This window comes from Callospermophilus lateralis, chromosome 18 (assembly GCF_048772815.1).
Source record: "Callospermophilus lateralis isolate mCalLat2 chromosome 18, mCalLat2.hap1, whole genome shotgun sequence".
Taxonomy (NCBI): domain Eukaryota; kingdom Metazoa; phylum Chordata; class Mammalia; order Rodentia; family Sciuridae; genus Callospermophilus; species Callospermophilus lateralis.
The window spans coordinates 2,486,360-2,505,330 of record NC_135322.1 but is presented as its reverse complement, the minus strand read 5'-3'; the positions used below and the strand labels follow the sequence as shown (position 1 = coordinate 2,505,330).

Below are 18,971 nucleotides of genomic sequence, written 5' to 3'. Positions count from 1 at the left end.
AGCTGCCTCACAACCTTGCCTCTGCCTCATTGCAAGAAGCTAGAATCAAATAAAATCAGCCTGAACACCAGCGCTCAGTCACTACTTCCAACAATCGTTCAGTGCCTACTGAGTGCAGTCACTAAGCTAGGCACAGCATTCAGCAGCAAGATAGACAGGGTGCTGTCCTCATAGACCACCTGACACCAAAAGTAAAATGGCACTCATCTATATGTGTTTCTGGACCGACTACCCCCAGCTCATCCGGCTGTGCCCCTGAGTTCCTTCATTTACCCCCAGGGCAGGCTCTGAGCAAGCTGCAGGATGCTAAGTTACAGGAGCACTGTATATTGTTGGTGCAACAAGAAAAGCCTCCGCTGTGTTCTGTGCGGCTCTCTGCCAGGCAGAGTGGTGGGTGGTTCTATCTGATCATCTACATCTTTCCATTGTTCTTGAATGACAGTTTCTTGGGGTGTAGGTGAAACCAGCCCATGACAGGCATGAAGGAGCCCAGGTGTCCCCTGATAAACAAATACGGTCTATACATGCTGCGATGGAATATTCCCAACCTGATAAGGACATTTTGACATGTGCTATAACATGGTTCATCTTGGAGAAGTGTTGAGTGAGATAAGCCAGTCACTAAAAGGCAAATATGACCAGGCTCAGTGGCACACACCTGTAATCCCCATGATGTGGGAGGCTGAGGCAGGAGGATCACAAATTCAAGGCCAGCTTCAGTAATTTAGTGAGACTCTGTCTCAAAATACAAAAACAAATAAAAAGAACTGGGGATGTAGCTCAGTGATAGAGCTCCCCTGAGTTCCATTCTTCGTACCTAGGAGGAGGAGGAAGAGGAGGAGGAGGAAGAGGAGGAGGAGGAGGAAGAGCAGGAGGAGGAAAGAAAGAATGAAGGAAGGAAAGAAAGAAGAAGAAAAGGAAAGGAAAAGAAACACGTCGAAATGGAATGGGCACCAGTCCACATGCTTCTTCCCTGGACCTGAGCAGAGCTGTGCCCTCCTGGGGCCTGCCCCTCCTCTTCTGCAAACTGGGATCTGGTGTCACTACCTCTAGCGCAGGGATGGGCAAATGTCTTCTGAAAAGGTGCTATTCAGCTTTGCCAAACTTGTCACTCTGCCACTGTCCCTGGAAGCATCCACATATGCAAAAAATGAGCTTGGCTGTGTTCCAATAAAACTTTATTTATAAAAACAAGTGCATAGAATTTGTTAGATGACATGAAGTGAGTCATGACCAGGACCTAACCCAGAGCGAGTGCGGGAACATTTCTGGCTGTCACCGTGGGTGTTGGAAGGAGGGCGAGGCATGGAAGTTCCCTGAGGACCTCCCACCTGACTCCCAGACACTCCCAAGCAGCAGGAATGTCTCCTCAGACTCCAGGCAGGGTGCACCCTGAGCAGCGCTGGGTGCTGTCCTGGGTGCTGAGAGGGCTCTGCCACTGTCTTTGCTCTTTCATCGTAGACTCTGCACCCAGCTGCCCCAAAGCAGCTCCTAAAATGAGGGAGTGTCCACACCTTGGGCCCTAAGAGGGGCTGAACTGTGCACACCCGGAGCTACAGACCAGGGGAGTCCGGCTCTGCAGCCTCCCGCTGTGCTTGAGCTAGCTGCTCTCCTCGGTGCCTCGGTCTCCCGTCCCCATGGGGACGGCACCGGGGTTGTTAAGAAGCACGCGGGGCTCTTGGACACTCCTGGAACATCTCAGGGTTGCAGCAGCTCCGTGCCGGCTCTGTGCCAGATTGGAGTTTGTTTGTTTGTTATTGTTTGGTTGGGCAGTAGGGATTGAACCTGGGGTGTTTTGACTCTGCTACTTCTCAGCTCTTTTTTTGTTGTTCTTAATTTTTACTTTTAAGTCAGGGTCTCACTAAGTTGCTGAGGCTGGCCTTGAACTTGTAGTCCTCCTGCCTTGGCCTCCTGAGTGGCTGGGATGACAGGATGCACAGGCTCTTGTTGGGTTTGTGGGTTTGTTTTTTTATTATTTATTTTGGTTGCAGGTGGACACAGAATCTTTATTTCATTTTTATGTGGTGCTAAGGATTGAACCCAGTGCCTCATGTGTGCCATACGAGCGCTCTACCCATGAGCCACACCCCAGCCCATCTTGTTGGGTTTCTGAGGGTGGTGACAATGTGTATGTCCCAACCGCATGGTTGATGATGTGACCCAGAGCCTCCTCCATGGTGTCCTCTCCCCTTGAGAGCATGCAGGCCAACAGGTGACCATGAATTAAAGCCGTGTGTCCTCCCAGCCACACCTCGAGAGCCCTTTGCTGAGGTGTGAGAAAGACGCCTACCTACGTGCCCCCGAGCAGCCGTGCTGGACGGTCACTGGGAATCAGTTCAGGGGGCCCGGACGCCCGTGCTCCTGACTCCAGCCGTCTGTGTCTCCAGCCCAGGTGCTGCCCCAGCCTCCGGTCAGCCCTCACTGTCGGCAGATGCAGCAGCAGTGGGCTGCCGCACCAAGTCCTGTGCGGGTCGCAGATTCCTGGGAAGGGGACCCAGTCCACGTCTAAAGCCACAGTGTCGGAACCGCCTGGAACATGGTGCAGCAGGGGCCACCCGGTGTTCTGTTCGGATCTTTGTCAGTAGAGCCACCAGGGCCGCACACTGTGCTCAGCAGCTGGGAGGAAAGGAGGAGGGCAGGAGGAGGGGACGAGACAGCAGGAGAGCTGGTGACCTGGCCTGCCAGGGGACTGGGGCCCTCTCTGGGAGGCCAGGCGTTCCTGCAGAGAGGGGTGTCAGTCACAGGGAGCGCCAGGCGGTGGGAACAGCCCTGCACAAAGCCTGGGAGATGCGGGAGGAGGCAGAGGCCCCAGGGGTGGGGTATGCAAGAGTAGCCCAGAGCATGGCTTTGTACTGGGGAGCCACAGGAGAGTTTGAGCAATGGAGGGTCCTGAGCAGATGTGTGTTTATAGAAAATTCTTTTTTTCTGGCTAGAACTTGGACTTGAGAGATAAAGGGGATGTAGGAAGGATGTAGGAAGAGCAGCTCCCGAATCAGGGACTTCCCCTCAGGGAAGCCGACTCACTGTTCCCTGGGCCCCGTCTCCCCTTCTTGCTCTTTACAGCAGACACATGAACACCCAGAATAAAGACTAAGTTCCCTGCCTCTCTGCAGCCAGGCGTGGCCATGCGTCTAGATTCTGATCCATGGCATGTGGGCACTTAAAAGGAAATGACACCTCCCCCTTCCCTCCTTGCTCCTGGCTGGAAGGCAGACGCGATGGCAGGGCTGGAGCAGTCACCTTAGTCCTTGGGTTGGAAGCTATACAGTACCCTTCCCTATTGTTTCACACTCCACAGTTTGGGTTACTTCGTCCAAAATTCAAGAAAGAAACTATTTGTGAGTTTTAAACTGAACATCATCCTGTGCAGCATGATGAAGCCTTGAACCACCCTGCGCCACCCTGCCCAGGTCGTGAATCCTCCCTTTGTCCAGCACATCCACTCTGTGTCCACTGCCCACCTGTCGGTCCTGGGTAGCTGCTTGGTTAGCACCACAGAGCTTCAAGGATCTAACTCAATGTCCCCCACACACATTCAGACATGCCAGACAGAAGCCACGGAGCACTTCCTTTAATAAAAGGTCAAAGTTTATCACGGGGGGGGGGGGGGGGGGGGGCGCGGGGTAAGTGCAGGGCAGAGCAGCCTGCAGGCATCCCTGGGGGCTGGGTCCCAGTGGATTGGTAGAAGAGTGACCTGGGAGGAGCCTGGTCCTAGGTCCGGGAGGTGCCAACCCACAAATACAAGTGTGAGGAATCAACTCCCGCCTGGTTTAAGCAACGGCCAGTTGGGTCCCTGTTACACCAGAGTCCTCCCTCCCCATCCCAGAAAGGGACAGCACTGAGGCCAAAACACGGGCTGCCCTGGGCCCTTTCCCTGGGTCCTCCAGCTCTTCCGCCAGCAGCCCCAGCTCCTGGGGTAGGGTGAAGCCTCCCAGCCTGTCCCTCAGCTCGCCCTGCCCTCGCCCCCAGTCTCTCGGCTGATCGGTTGATAAAGTAATGGTGGGAGGGTCTATGAAGGACCAGGACACTGATAAGGTCTCACAGCATCTCCCCAAAAGATGCTTACTAACTACTGAGCCAAGGGATGGAAACCCGGCATGTGGGGAGGAACGTGCAGCACACCCGGTCCCCCCAGGGGAGCTCAGGTGGCCGGCGACACTGCTGCTCACAGGGCAAATCCAGCAGCTCCTCGTGAAGCTCAGCCCAGGCCGGGCTTGCCTCAGGGGGGTGCATGTGCTTGCACGCCCCGGGACCCAGAGGCATGAGTCTTGGGGAGAGAGAACCGCAGCCGGCTCACTGTGGGGCCATCACTAAGGGAATCGGAAATTCAGTGAGCCCTGCGCACGGCGAGCAGCGTGTGCACTGGGACTGTGACACGGTGACACTGTCCGTAGGAAACACACTGCAAGCGTTTGGGGTACAGGGACATCAGGTCCGCCCAGTCAGCGCCACGGGAAAAGGCCTGAGAGGGGCAGCCCCGCCCACTGCCCCCCCCCCGTTGGCTTGCGGCCTTGGGGTGCGGCCGGTGCCCGGGCTCCTGCGTTCTTCTTCCCTAAGCCCGAATCATCTGGGACCGCCTTGTGCCTGGGCCTGGAGACCCCCTGGAGGAGACGCACGTGGGGTTGGGGGGCAGCCGTTGGCCGCGAAGGCGGGCCCGGGAGGGGCGGCGGCCTGCGGTGGTGCAGACGTTTTGGGACCTGCCCGGGGCTGCGGCTGCCCACACCGTGACCTGCCCAGTGGTGGGCACCAAGACGGCACCGGGCGAGGACTGCGGGAGGAGCGCGCTGCCGGTCACCTCGGCCACCCGCGTTCGCGCCCAGTTTCCTCGGCCCGCCACCCGCACACCCTCCCCGCAGCCCTGAAGGCGGTCCCAGGACGCGCGCCCACTTTACGGAGGAAGAAACTGAGGCGCGGGGCGCGCGAGAAAGGCACCCTGCGCCCGCGCGCCGCCCCGGGAGCCCGCGGCTCGGGTTTCAGGAAGGGGCTGCCAGGCCGCCCCACCCTCGTCCCTCCCAGAGAACAAACAGCCACCAGCCCGGCCGGTTCCAGACCCACCCTGGAGAGCAGCTGCCCCGCCCTGGAAGGCCGTCTCCGGGGAAGGGGAACCTGTCCCAGGACGCTCGGCGACCCAGCCGGTTCCTCACCGCCTGAATGACCTCTGCCACCAAGGCAGCCGCCTTGGTCCCCACCCCGCGGGAGCCTGCTGACGTGCCCCAGTCCACGGACCCTCCCACTTCACCTCTGCCTCCCCACGTTCTCCAAGCCCAGCTGACCACCGGCCTGAGGAGTGGCTCCTGCCGGCCCGCACTGTCCCTTCACTGTGCCCTCCAGAGCCCGTACAGAATCCCAAGTCTTGTCATATCTTCTGTTTATCTTCCATGTCCTCACCACACCAGTGGTGACAGTATCACGGGGCCCAGCTTCATCCTCCTCCTCCTCCCAGCCTAAGTGTTTGTTTCTACATGACTTCAAGACTCGGCACAGGCCACTCCCAATGCTTAGAATGCATCTTCACATCTTCCTTGAAGAACTCCTATTCATCCCTCAAAACCCTGTCCAGATTTCACAACCGAAAATGGCTTCTTTGACTGGACTCCCCCTCTCCACCACCTGACCCCCCACACACCCAGCCTGCAAGGCCACATTAAAGGCTTCCTCTGGGGACACTCAATGCCCTGCACCTCTCCATGACTGTACGCATCACCATGAATCATGACTGCCAATGTCAGCAGGGTCCGTTTCCTCAGTAAGACTTTCTTCTTGAGGGACAGATGGTGAGACACTTAGGTGTGGGAGCTGCGCATTGAATGACTTGCTGGATGTACACACAGGGTGAGTCCCGGCCTCCTGAGGCCCAGCCCCCACGCTGCATAGCCCCCCACAGCCACCCCGCCATTTGCTGCGGACTCCTCAGCATAGCCAAGCGGTTTGGATGGTGGGGTGCAGGTGGGGTAGTGGAAGAGGGGGTGGGTCCAGACAGGACACCCAGGGGAGCCTCCCAACCCAGCGGACACCAGTCCAGCTCCCTGCGACAGGCACCACCTTGGGAAGGAGCCAAACGCAGACCCGCACTGTGCATCCTCAGGACGGAGGCCGCAGGAAGGGAACTCTCAGGGCACAGACCCCTGGGGGTCTGCAGCACAGAGTCACACCTCCTCCATCTGACCACCGCTGGGGCTCTGCAAGGGTCCAGTCCTGGTATTTCAGAACCACGCCCCGTGGTTTGGAGGAGGGAGGGGCCACTTCTGCTGCCACAGAAGGCGGAGGAGGCTGCTGGCCTGGTCAGGGCGGAGTCTCAGGTTTCCCTCTCACAGGCTGCTCCAGAGCCGGCCACCCATGGGTCAAGGGGGCCAGCGGGCCTCCTCCACTGTCCCCCTGCAGAGGAGCTAGCCCCAGAGTCCCTCCTGCCTCAGACCCAGGAGCCCAGCCCCAGCCTCCTCCCTCAGACCCGGGGTCCAGGCCCAGCCTGGTCTCTCAGACCCGTGTCCAGAGCCCTGGCTCATACCAAGGACCCCATGAGACACTTTCTCCATCTGCACATGGAAAAGGGGGCAGGCTCAGCTAATCCTGCCTTTATGTCACAGCCCAGGGCCTCTGTGACCCTGGCGGATCACAGCGTCCACCCTGAGTCCATGTGGTCTCCTCTGTGCGTGGGGTGAGAGGTGGGTGATGCGCCTCTCCTAGAGCCCCACCCCTGACAGGAGACCGGACCCTGCTTGCTCTGCTGCACACGCCCCCACCCTGGGGACAGAGTCTGACCTCCCTCCTTTGCTCAGGCAGAGGCAGGGCCTGGAGCACCCCCACCCTCTGGGCCCCTCGGCTGTCAAACTCACCCTTGGGTGCAGCCTGCTGGGCGCATCTGATGGGCCCTTTGTGCCCCCTTACAGCACAGGAGGGAAGAAAGGCCATGGTCCCCATGACGGCCGCCCTCTGCCAGGACAGTGCTGAGAGCTCTGGGGACTCTCATCCTGTCCTCGCTGGTGGCAATCCCACTCTGCAGTGGGGACGGAAGCACAGAGAGGTGACGCAGCTTGCCCAGGTCGCAGAGAGGCAACCCAGGGTAGCACCAAAGCACGCAGGTCCCACGGGTGTGGCAGGATCAGCCCCTGCTCCACGCGCCAGCTGTGACGGGGACAGACCACTCGCCTATGCGTGCCTCGGCCTCCCCATGCAGCGGCAGAGCGCGCAGTGGGATCGCACACGCCTGTCCATCATGTCCTGAGACAGGAGCTGCTGGCACAGACAGGACTCACCTGCACTTACCCTGGCCCCGCATCGGGTCTCTCTGGGTTCTTTCCTCGCCGTCCACTGGGGGCAACAGGAGCTTCTGGGTTTCCCGCGTCACCAGCGGGACCTCAGGGTCCAGGTGTGCTGGGTGAAGGAGCACGGCACTCCACAGAGGCCGTCCCTCCCTGACCCCACGGTCGCTGGGCAGCGCTGGGGCAGGTCTGAGGGTGGGAGTGTGCCCTGCTGCGTCCCTTCCCTCCAGGCTGCTTCCTCAGCTCCCGGGGGTACCCGGTCCCCGGTGCTGGGGACAAGTGAGGTTGGCGTGGCCAGGCGTGGGGTCCAGGCTCAGCTCTTAGGCCGGAGACCTGCAGGTTCTAGGGACGCACCCGGAGCCTGTCGGGCACAAGGGCACTTAATGACCTAACTCTTAAGATCCTTGTCACACGCCACATGAGGGTTATTGAGGGAAATTTCCAAAGAAAGAGGGCAGGGTGGTGGGGTGAGGGCCCAGGGGGAACAGACAGGAGGCATCTGGGCCAGCGACAGAGCCGTGAGACCGTGGCCCTGGGCACTCCCTTGCACCCCTGCCCTCTGACCCGCTGGCGGCAGGGCCACAAGCCGCTGCCCTCCCTGGGGCCAGCGTCCTCCAGGGCCAGGGGACTGCTGAGGAGGTGGAGCTCTGATGCAGAGCCAGGAACTGGACGTCAGGTGTGATTGTTGTGCTCACTGTTGTGCTGCTACAATGGGCACAGTCTCCGGGCTTCCCCAGGCCATCCCAGCCCCCTCCCAGGACTGTCTGCAGCCCCGCCCAGGCCACCTCAGCGGGCAGTGCCAGGTGAGCAGCTCAGGTATGCAGAGGCGGAAGGCCAGGGAGGGAGCAGGAGGTGGGGCCTGAGGCTGGAAGGGAGAGAGGCTGAGGGCTCAGAGCACAGCAGAGCCTGACCGAGCAGGTGAGGAGGCCTGAGCCCTGCAGAGCTGGGCCTGGACCCCGGGTCTGAGGGAGGAGGTGGGCCTGGACCCTGGGTCTGAGGGAGGAGGCTGGGCCTGGATCCTGGGTCTGAGGGAGGAGGCTGGGCCTGGACCCTGGGTCTGAGGGAGGAGGCTGGCTGGAACCCTGGGTCTGAGGGAGGAGGCTGGCTGGACCCCTGGTTCCTAGGGAGGAGGCTGGGCCTGGACTCCCGGGTCTGAGGGAGGAGGCTGGGCCTGGACCCCGGGTCTGAGGGAGGAGGCTGGGCCTGGACCCCGGGTCTGAGGGAGGAGGCTGGGCCTGGACCCCGGGTCTGAGGGAGGAGGCTGGGCCTGGACCCCGGGTCTGAGGGAGGAGGCTGGGCCTGGACCCCGGGTCTGAGGGAGGAGGCTGGGCCTGGACCCTGGGTCTGAGGGAGGGGGCTGGGCCTGGACCCTGGGTCTGAGGGAGGAGGCTGGGGCTGGTCAGGAGGCTCACATTTCTGTGGCTCCCAGGTGCCTCCAAGCGGCTGCAGCCCCCCACCCAGCACCATGAGCACCCCTGGGTAAGTGCCCCCCGGCCCCCAACACTCCACACCTGCCACAGCTGTGGACCCTTCTGCAGCAGCCAGGCCAACACTCAGGGGAAAGCCAGAGCCACATCCCTCCGTGTCCAGCCCTGGCCAGGCACAGACAGCGGTGTCCATGCTCAGCCGTGGGTGACCTGCAGAGGGACTTCGCCCACTTGAGCCCAGCCCCTCTCTGTGAAGCGGACAGTGTTGAGGACTGACAGAGTGACGCTGACCGAGTGACCCCTTGCAGGACCCCCCGGGGACTGCCGCTGCCTCTGCAGGATCTTGTCCCACACATGTGCACCCTTGAGCCTCCTGCAGTGAGCAGGGACAGCCAGGGGACGCCCTGGCCATGAGAAGTAGCGAGCTCTGCAGCTCGGGGTATCACACTGTGGGGACGGCTGGCCGGCAGCAGAGAGAGGACCTGGGACAACAGGGTCTCCTGTGGCAGTGACTTGGAGAGGGGCTGGGCCGGGAGGAGATGGAGCAAGAGGGCCCTGGGAGGAGCCTGCCTGTGGGTGACCGGGAGGCCGAGTCTGCTGCAGGTGCAGCTTGTGTCCTTGTATCATTCCACGTATTGAGCAACTACTGTGTCCCAAAGTCCCTGCCTCACCGTAACTCGGACGTCATGGTGACTGAGCTGCACCTCCTCCCCGCCTCCCTGACTGCACCTTCCCAGAGCCCTGGCAGGTCGATGCTCTCCTACACCAGGAGCTGAGGCAGGAGAGACCAAGTCCCTGCCCAGGATCTAGGGCAAGGAAGCAGCACAGGGGACTGGAACCCAGGTCTTCATGACCCCAGACACTACTCTCCCTGTCCCCGCCCACTACCACCTACCTGACTTCTTAAAACCAACCTTGGTCCTGCCCTTCCCTGCCTGGTACCCACCCTGGCTCCCCCTTGCCCCCACAATGAAGTCCTTGCTGCCCTGCCTGCCATTCTTCCAGGATCCCCTCCCAGCTCCCGCAGTCCCTCTCACCCCTCTTTTCTTCACCAGCCCAGAAGCTGCCCCCAAGCCGAGTGCCAAGTCCATCTACGGTGAGTGTGGCGCCCAGGTTCCTGGGAGAAGAGGACTGGGGGCCCAGAACTCTGGGTCTGAGGGGGCGGCTGGGCTCTCCTCTGGGTCTGAAGGGGGAGGCTGGCCTCTCCTTCTGGTGTGAGAGGGAGGCTGGGCTCTCCTCCTGCTCTGAGGGGGAGGCTGGGCTCTCCTCCTCTCTGAGGGGGAGGCTGGGCTCTCCTTCTGGTGTGAGAGGGAGGCTGGGCTCTCCTCCTGCTCTGAGGGGGAGGCTGGGCTCTCCTCCTCTCTGAGGGGAAGGCTGGGCTCTCCTCCTGCTCTGAGGGGGAGGCTGGCCTCTCCTTCTGGTGTGAGAGGGAGGCTGGGCTCTCCTCCTGCTCTGAGGGGGAGGCTGGGCTCTCCTCCTGCTCTGAGGGGCTGGGCTCTCCTCCTCTCTGAGGGGGAGGCTGGGCTCTCCTTCTGGTGTGAGAGGGAGGCTGGGCTCTCCTCCTGCTCTGAGGGGGAGGCTGGGCTCTCCTCCTCTCTGAGGGGGAGGCTGGCCTCTCCTCCTGCTCTGAGGCGGGCCTGGGCTCCCATCCTGGCCACTCCCCTCCCGCAGAGCAGAGAAAGCACTACTCCACCGTGGTGATGGCCGATGTTTCCCAGTACCCTGTCAATGTGAGTCTGGGGTCTGTTTGCACAGGACTCTTCTGGGCAGTTGAAGGGCAGGGTCATCAAGCAGGAAAAAGTCCTCTAGTCACCCACAAAGTGGGCTTTCTGTAGTGGCCTCAGACATTAATCAGTCATGGGCCTCAGCTCCATCAGATCTGCGGACATTGCCTGTGACCAGCTCTTGTGCTGGACTCAGAGCCGCAATGTGGAGGAGAGAGGGTACATGGCACCAGAGTGCTGAGTGCCAGGGCTCTAATGGGAGGGACACCAGGGGAGGCCTTTACAGGGACTCGCTGTCCCTCCGACTGGCTCCCGCCCTCAGGGGGCGCTAGTCTTGGGGAGAAGACAGCCCCCCGTGCTAGCCTCGGAGGAAAGAGGCGCCGCGGCTCTGGGTGGCTGGGTGGTGACCACTGGGGCGCAGGTGCTCCGGGAAGGCTTCCTGGAGGAGTGGTCAGCCTCAGGCTGGCCGGGTGGCTCCCGCGGGCTCCGCCCACCCGACCTCATTCCGGGACTCAGCTGGCTCTTTGTGGATGCCAGCACCTGGTGACGTTCTGCCTGGGCGAGGAGGATGGCGTGCACACCGTGGAGGATGCCTCCAGGAAGCTGGCCGTCATGGACAGCCAGGGCCGTGTCTGGGCACAGGAGATGCTACTTCGAGTGTCCCCTGACCGCGTCACCCTGCTGGACCCAGTCTCCAAGGTGCCAGGGGGCACATGGGTGGGGAAAGTGGAGGGCCCGAGCCTGCCGAGACACGGAAAGCTTGCCCCTGGAGCTTCAGGGTCTGAGTGTGAATCTGGGCTCCCACACGTCCTTCCTCTGGGAACTGGGCGCAAGGCCCCGCCCCTTTTCTGGCCATCCCTATTAAACGGGGTTGTTATCCCTAATCCCGTTACCTCTTGAGCCAGCTCCTGCACCAACTGGGCACTGATGTCACCGGTTGATAGTATTATCGACCAGGGCCTCAGTGTACCCCGCCGTCCCCCCTCACAGGAAGAGCTGGAGTCTTACCCACTGGGCGCCATCGTGCGTTGCGACGCGGTGATGCCACCGGGCCGGAGCCGCTCGCTGCTGCTCCTGGTGTGTCAGGAGCCAGAGCGTGCGCAGCCAGACGTGCACTTCTTCCAGGGCCTGCGCCTGGGGGTGAGTCCCAGCCGAGGCAGAAATGGGCGGGGTCTCTAGGTGATGGGGCGGGGCCTGAAGCAAAGGTGGGGCAGGGGTCCTGGGGAGGGGGCGTGACCTGAGCCCGAGGACCTGGGAGGGAGTGGTGTTTGCAGACAGGTTGATTTCTGGACCAAGACCGGACAGAGCGTGAGATGGAGAGTGAGGCTGAGGGCTCACGAATTCAGAGGGTCTGGGGAGTAGCCAGAAGGAGGATGCTGGGCAATGTGGTCCAGGACGAAGAGCCGGACTGGTCTCCACGACTGGGTCGTGGACGAGGGCAGGGACAGACTTTGGGCGAGAATTCGAGTCCAGGCGTGGACGTGCGTGGGTCCACAGGCGTGAGCGACAGCAGCGGGGGACCAGGGCTGAGCAATTAAAGTGTCCATGGCGAGACCTGGGAGGGCAGCGGCTGGGGCGTGGGGATGCCTAGCCTGACAGCATGATTGACAGGCCGAGCTGATGCGAGAGGACATCCAAGGGGCTCTGCACAATTACCGCTCAGGCCGCGGGGAGCGCCGGGCAGCAGCGCTCAGGTGAGCGAGCTGGACTAGAAGCACCGGAGGGAGGGCTGGGCTCTCTGGGGAGCGGATGTCCCCTTTCTGGGCCTGTTTCCTCATCCAAGAAATGAGCTGATACCAACAAGGAGCAGAACAAGGGTTGAATGGAGTCTAGCAAACCCTGGTCAGGCCCTCGCGGGCCTCCCGGGGGCCCTCTCCAGGGTTCTGCTTTCGCCTTTCCCGCCCCGGTTTCGCTCCGCGTGACAGCTGTCTCCCTATGAGATGCCAAGCCTGGGTTGGACTCCTTGCGGCCTCAATGTCCTCGACCCCACCGCCCCTGTCCCTTCGGTGGGTCCAGCCTCAGTTTCCCCTTCTCCTTCCGCAGGGCCACGCAAGAGGAGCTGCAGCGCGGCCCCTCGCCCGCCGCCGAGACCCCGCCCCTGCAGCGCCGCCCGTCGGTCCGCGCGGTGATCGGCACTGCGGAGCCACCCGCGGGCCAAGGGCGACCCCGGGTGGAGCCTATTCCGGAGGTGGAGGCCGCGGCAAGGCCGGCCCCGGAGCGCACCGCCTGCGTCGCTGACCCGGCCTCGCCAGACCTGGGCCCCCGCGGTCCTGAGCTGGCAGGTCTGCAGGCGGAGAGAGAAGTGGTGAGTGGCTCCCACCAGCCCGAGACTGGGGGCCCAGACGTCAATCAAACTCCTGGGTTGGGGGCTGGGGAAACGTCTGGGATCCTGGAGGCTGGCTGTGGAGGTGAGGAGCTGGGTTCTTGGAGCGTGACCAGAATGCTGGAGCGGCCACCTGCGGTTTCGGTCGGGAACTGGCCTGGTCTGGATGCGTGTCCAGGCGCCGGGTGAACGTCTGGGATCCAGGAGCCCACGCGGCTCCCTCCTCCTCCCGCAGGACATCCTGAACCACATTTTCGACGACGTGGAGACCTTTGTATCGAGGCTTCAGAAGTCGGCAGAGGCCGCCCGTGTGCTGGAGCACCGCGAACGCGGCCGCAGGACGCGGCGCCGGGCGGCCGGGGGTAAGGGGCGCCCGCGGGGTGGGACTATCTCCCCGGGGTCTCCCTCCGCCTCCGGCCTGGTCCTCTTCTCACGGTACCCGCTGGTGTCTGTCCCTGTGCCTCCACCCCCGCGCCTGTCCGCACCCACAGAGGGCCTGCTGACGCTGAGGGCCAAGCCGCCCTCGGAGGCCGAGTACACCGACGTGCTTCAGAAAATCAAGTACGCCTTCAGCCTGCTGGTGAGGACGCGTCCGCCCCTGGGCTCGGGGCGAGGGGACAGAGACCCTGACTCGCCCGTGCTCCAATGCCAGCGGCCCTCCTCCCCCAGGCCCGGCTGCGCGGGAACATCGCCAACCCCTCCTCCCCAGAGCTGCTGCACTTCCTGTTCGGACCTCTGCAGATGGTGAGGCTGCTCCCAAGGCCGCAGGCCCCCAGCAGGAGGAATCGGGGTGGACTTAGAGGGGTGGATGGCATGCCCACTCCTGCGTCCTGCAGATTGTGAACACGTCTGGGGGCCCTGAGTTCGCCAGCAGTGTCAGGCGGCCGCATCTGACATCCGAGGCGGTGGCGCTGCTTCGGGACAGTGTGACTCCCGGTGAAAACGCTCTCTGGACCTCGCTGGGGGACTCGTGGACCCGCCCGGGGTTGGTGCAGGGCTGGAGGGCAGAGGGCGTGGGGACTGGGAAGAAGGGGGACCAGAGAGGGCTGGAGATGGGGCTCAACCAGGAGGGTAAAGAGGTTAATGAGGGCCCGAACTTAGGGCAAGTGCTACATCCGATTAGAGAAAAGCTAAGACACCAGAGTGCAGGAGAGGGTGAAGCTCTGGCCAGGCTACTGCATGGGAACAAAAGGCAGGATTTAGAGGAATAATACCCGACTACAAGGCGGGGGCGGGGCTTAGGTGAATGGGGAGGGACTACACGGGGAGGCGGGGCTTAAGGGAGGTGAGGCCCACAGACTTGAAGCGTGGATGAAGTCTTGGGGTCTTAGGGGTAGGGGCAGAGCCAGAGGCCCAGCTTGGGTCAAAGGGCAGGATGAAAGGAGCTAGAGGTTTCGGGCTGGAACCAGAGCCTTAGAGTGGGATCAACGTGTTTAGAAACGTATTTGAAGTCACTTAGAGACGGGGTGGGGTTAGAGTCCTCGCGACAGAGCGAGGCTCAGGGGAGGGGAAGTTAGTGAGGTCGATGACACTAAGTCCCAGCCCTTTCCTGGTCGCAGGCTGGAGCTGCCCCTGGAGGAGGGACCCCCATACAGCCCCGAGTTCTACAATGGCTGGGAGCCCCCAGCCACTGACCCTCAGGGCCGCGCTTGGGAGGACCCAGTGGAGAAACAGCTGCAGCACGAGAGGCGGCGCCGGCAGGTTAGACGGGGGCTGCCCGCGGAGCCAGGCGGCGGGCGGACCCGGCTGGGAGCTCCGCGCCCCCCTGACCCAGGCTCTCTTACTTCCTGCAGCAAAGCGCTCCCCAGGTTGCTGTCAATGGGTGAGTGTCCGCTCCGGGCCTGGGAAGGGGGGTCCCGAAGGGGTGCGGCCCGGGGTTCCCAGCGCTGACCCCGCCCCCTTTTCTTTTCCCTTGTCTTCCCGGCTCTTCGCAGGTGGGTGAGGTGGTGACAAGATGGGGCTGGCACGGGGTGGGGCAGCAGGGAGGGTTGGGGTGGGTCCCAGGGCAGAGGGAGGCCCAGAGTCCTGGGGCCAAGGGAGGAAGGGGCTGGGAATGGGTATGTCCAAGAGGTTAGGCCCCTGGGTCCTCAAAAGGCCAGGGAAACGCAGTTGGGCTCTCCAGGGCCTGGGAAGCGTTCATGTCTGGGTTTCTAGAGGACAGGGCCCTGGGTGTTAGAAGGAAGAGGCTGGGGATTAGACTTATGGGTTTGGAAGAACTCAGGTCTGGTGCTTGGGGGCGAGCCAGGTGAGGCTTCAGGGGCTTGAAGAAAGTTTCTGGGGAAGTCAGGAAGTGGTGGTATCTCTGGGTCTCTGGCAGAGGCAAAGACAGGGGGGTTGGACCCTGGGTTTCCCAAAGGTCTTAAATTAACAGTCCAAGTCCTGGGGTGTAGACGTAGAGATTCGCAGGGGGGTGGCTAAAAGGTGAGGAGATTGAAGCTTGAGACCTGGACTCTGGATCCTTGGGAATTAAAGAAGTAGGGGGTCCAAAGTCATGGTTCTACAAAACTCTGGGGTCTCAGAGTCTTGGGTCCCAGGGGAGGAAAGACCAGAACTCGAAGGTCTTTGGGCAAGTATTGGGCAGACTGGAGGAAACCACGTGGATGAGAGGGTGGTGAGGCTCAAGATGACAGGGGTCTGGGTGAGGGCCAGGGCAGAGGTCTCAGCAGGGACTGCATGCTGGGAGCCGCCAGCCCCACACAGGGGGTGCCGCGGCCCAGAAGACCCCCCCTCTTCCCTGCACAGGTAGGCCTGATCCGGGTTGAGGTCCCTCTCTCTAGGGGTCATATCCAACCTGTCCCCAGCTGCCTGGTGTCGCAGATGCCCTCCTCCCCCACCATGCTTCTAAATCTTGAACTCAGCACCTCCCGCTCTTCCCTTACCTTCTCAGCCTCGAGTTCTTTGTAAGGAAAACAGGAAAAATGATCAGCCCTCCGTGGAAGGGTGAAGTCTGTGATGTGTCAGCTGGCAAAGAGCCCAAGGCTAGCCCAGCTCCATTCAGGTCCACTGCACACACAGTGGGCAGTTACCAAGGCTGACTGCTGGGGTCAAACGGTGGGGGGGTACTGGGGATTGAACTCAGGGGCATTCGACCACTGAGCCCCATCCCCAGCCCTATTTTGTACTTTATTTAGAGACAGGGTCTCACTGATTTGCTTAGTGCCTCATTCTTGCTGAGGCTGGCTTTGAATTCACGATCCTCCTGCCTCAGCCTGCAGGCAGAGCTGCTGGGTTTACAGGCGTGCATCACCATGCCCGGCTCAGCCTTACCTCTCTTGCTCCCAAACTTTACATCACTGTGCCTCAGCCTCCTCACCTGTAAAAGCAGAGATAATGAGGTCCCTGGGGAAGGAAGGAACCAAGGGAGGTCCAGATTCATGGTTCTACCAAGGTGGTCAGGAGGATCAATCAGCCTTATCTGTAACAGACTTTGCACAGTATGTTGCACAGTATGGGGCTATGTAAGTGTTTGCAATCGTTTTTACTGCTCATGAGCTATCATGATACCTATGGATACCTAATACCTGCAGATGCTCAATAAATAGCAGCTGTTCCTAACCATGTGTTCTGAGCCTCGCTGTTCTCACCTATATGGTGAGAGATGATATACCCACACCATATGCTCACAGCCAGGCAAGAAAAGGAGCACAATATATTTGAGCCATTATCCCCATTTCAGATCTCCATTAACATTATTAACCTGGCCCTGCTGCGACCCCCTGCTTGGCTCTAACCCCAGCTCACACCAGCACCTTACTGCGCAGACCAGCAGGGCTGGCTGCCTCCTGATCTCCAACCTTCCAACTCTCCTCAGTCACCAAGAACCAGAGCTGCAAGCTGAGCCCCAGCAGGAGCCGGAGCCAGCAGGAAAGTGGGTCCTGTGTAATTATGACTTCCAGGCCCGCAACAGCAGTGAGCTGTCCGTCAAGCAGCAGGATGTGCTGGAGGTGAGAGGTGTGGGGATCTGCAGGGCCAGGCCAGCACGAGCTGCAGACCCAGACCCAGAAACTCCTCCTCACACCCACTCAGGTCCTGGATGACAGGCGCAAGTGGTGGAAGGTGAGGGACCAACAGGGCCAAGAGGGATATGTGCCCTATAATATCCTGACACCCCACCGAGGACCCCGGAGGGACCACAGCCAAAGCCCTGCCCGAAGCCTGGTGAGTCAGAGCAGACTTGGGTCTCCCTGGAGGAGAAGCTGGGGCTGGATTCTGGGTCCTGGGAGTGAGGAACTGGGTGTCAAGGGTACTGGTGGGTGAGGTGATGAGGTTCAGACGTGTGTCTCCAGAGGGGAAAGGCGGGGACTCTGAGTCTCCTCCTGACTCAGGTACCTCCTCTCATCCTCTAGGAGCACAGCACTCCCCCTCCCCCTCCAGCCCCGGCTCCTGCTCCGGGTAGGCCCCACTGGGACAGCTGCGACAGCCTCAACAACTTGGACCCCAGTGAGAAGGGTGAGTGGTGGGGCACCCCTCCTGGGAGCGCCCCGATCTCGTCGTGGCTTTCCAGGTAGGGAAACCGAGACTAAGAGCAAAGGGACTCTCCACACCCACCCTGGGGACCCTAGAAGGCCGGATGCGGCCCAGCAGCCCTCTCCCTGAGTCCCAGTATCCCTCCTGCAGAGAAATTCTCCCAGATGCTGAGTGTCAACGAGGAGCTGCAAGCGCGCCTAGCCCAGGGACGCGCGAGCCCGGGCCGAGCAGCCCCCGGTCCCCGCGCGCAGGAGCCGCAGCTCAGCCGGGACTCAGACGCCGGCAAAGTCCGCGCCTGGCTGCAAGCCAAGGGCTTCAGTCCGGGGTGAGTGGGGTCCGGCCTGCTGGGCCCGGCGGGGGCCGTGCGAACTCGGGGAGCAGGGGGGGCCCTTGGTGAGATCTGGTGGGATGGCCGAATGACTGGCTGCAGTTAGCCTCTTTCCCAGGCTGCGGTTGGAATTCCCAGGGAAGCCCGGCCGCCCGAAGGCGCGCTGTGGTTGGTGGGTGGGGACTTCGGCAGTGCTGGCCCCTGTGGAGCTAGGAGGCCGCTCTGGTTGGAGAGGCGGGGCTGGAGGGGCTGGATTGTGATTGGCTGATAGCCCTGACCGCGCCTCGCCGCCCTCGCTCAGGACGGTGACCGCGCTGGGCTTACTGTCCGGCGCGCAGCTTTTCTCGTTGGAAAAAGAAGAGTTGCGGGCGGTGAGCCCTGAGGAGGGGGCGCGCGTGTACAGCCTGCTAACGGTGCAGCGTGCGCTGCTGGAGGTGAGCCCAGCCCGGGCTGCGACTGGGCCCGGCGGAGGGGAGGGGGCGTGGGGGGGGGCGAGGCACGGAGGGCTGGGACGCCAAGGACCTGATTTCCACCCCTTTCTCCAGGACAAAGAGAAGGTGTCAGAGCTGGAGGCAGTGATGGAGAAGCAGAAGAAGAAGGTGGAAGGCGAGATGAAAACAGAGATCATCTGACCCTTCGGGGCCCCTTAGCAAAAAATGAGACAGCGTTTTCCCAGGCCCTGCGGGAGGGCGCTGGACTTCCCCCTCAGTGGAAGAGAGTCCCTGAAGCACGCGGACCCAGTCCGGCCCTGGTCTCCCCTGCCCGGGTGGACAGACTGGACGGTCCTGGCTGAAGTTCCTCCTGGGCCACCAGGAGTCCGGAGGGAGTAGATGGACAGCAGGGAGAGCTCTTGGGCCACTGGAGAGGGAACACCCTGGAGGGGGCGCCCCTGAGCACGGCATTGTCGTATGCAGCCCGGTCTATAAACAGCCTCTTCTAAGCAGGCAGTGTCCTCTCTAACCGGCTCCAGGGACCCACCCTCACCAGTCACGGGAGGCCCGGCATCTAGGCGATGTCCCACGCTCAGTTTCTCTCTGAACCCTCTGCTCCGTGGCAGGGGCTCCTTCTGACCTCCTCGCCTCCAGTCTGCCCTCCAGCTTGCCCAGGAGCATCTTCCGAGCACCTGTCTCTGGCTCCACATCCATCCCGGCTCCCCTCGCCCTTGGCCTCATCGCAGTCCCGGGAGGCTTAGAGTGGACCCACTGGCGGGCCAGCCCCTCTCACCTCCTCCTTCCTGCCGTCTTTGCCTGGCCCTTCTCCACTGGCGACCCGCCCCCCACCACGGGTTTGCGCTCGCTGTTTCTGCTGGGGAACTCCAGCCGCCTTCCTGCCTCAGCTCCAGAACCAGCTCTGGGAAGCCGGCCTCACCCCCGGCTACTCCCCCAACACCTGCTTCTGTGCACTGTCCCCACGTCCTGCCAGCAGTCCAGCCATGGAGAAGAG

The 18,971-nt window shown here is 61.8% G+C and overlaps 1 protein-coding gene across 1 annotated transcript; it reads left to right on the top strand.

Moving 5' to 3' along the window:
• Positions 1–9,655: 9,655 nt before the first annotated feature.
• Eps8l1 (EPS8 signaling adaptor L1) lies at positions 9,656–18,354 on the top strand. The gene is made up of 18 exons (XM_077105875.1): positions 9,656–9,782; positions 10,358–10,416; positions 10,948–11,109; positions 11,401–11,550; positions 12,022–12,104; positions 12,454–12,715; positions 12,969–13,095; positions 13,225–13,313; positions 13,403–13,477; positions 13,570–13,718; positions 14,293–14,434; positions 14,527–14,555; positions 16,545–16,677; positions 16,760–16,891; positions 17,080–17,182; positions 17,351–17,525; positions 17,830–17,962; positions 18,074–18,354. The coding sequence occupies exons 1-18, from the start codon at positions 9,656–9,658 to the stop codon at positions 18,158–18,160; spliced, it is 2,217 nt and encodes a 738-aa protein (XP_076961990.1). The 3' UTR covers positions 18,161–18,354.
• Positions 18,355–18,971: the final 617 nt, after the last annotated feature.

What these genes read in the sequence shown, in the direction of transcription:
- Eps8l1 (XM_077105875.1), top strand. Translation starts at nt 9,656, where the DNA reads ATGAAGTCCTTGCTGCCCTGCCTGCCATTCTTCCAGGATCCCCTCCCA. An exon ending in TGCAGGCGGAGAGAGAAGTG is followed by an intron (nt 12,716 to 12,968) that starts GTGAGTGGCTCC and finishes CTCCTCCCGCAG; the next exon opens with GACATCCTGAACCACATTTT. An exon ending in AGTACGCCTTCAGCCTGCTG is followed by an intron (nt 13,314 to 13,402) that starts GTGAGGACGCGT and finishes CTCCTCCCCCAG; the next exon opens with GCCCGGCTGCGCGGGAACAT.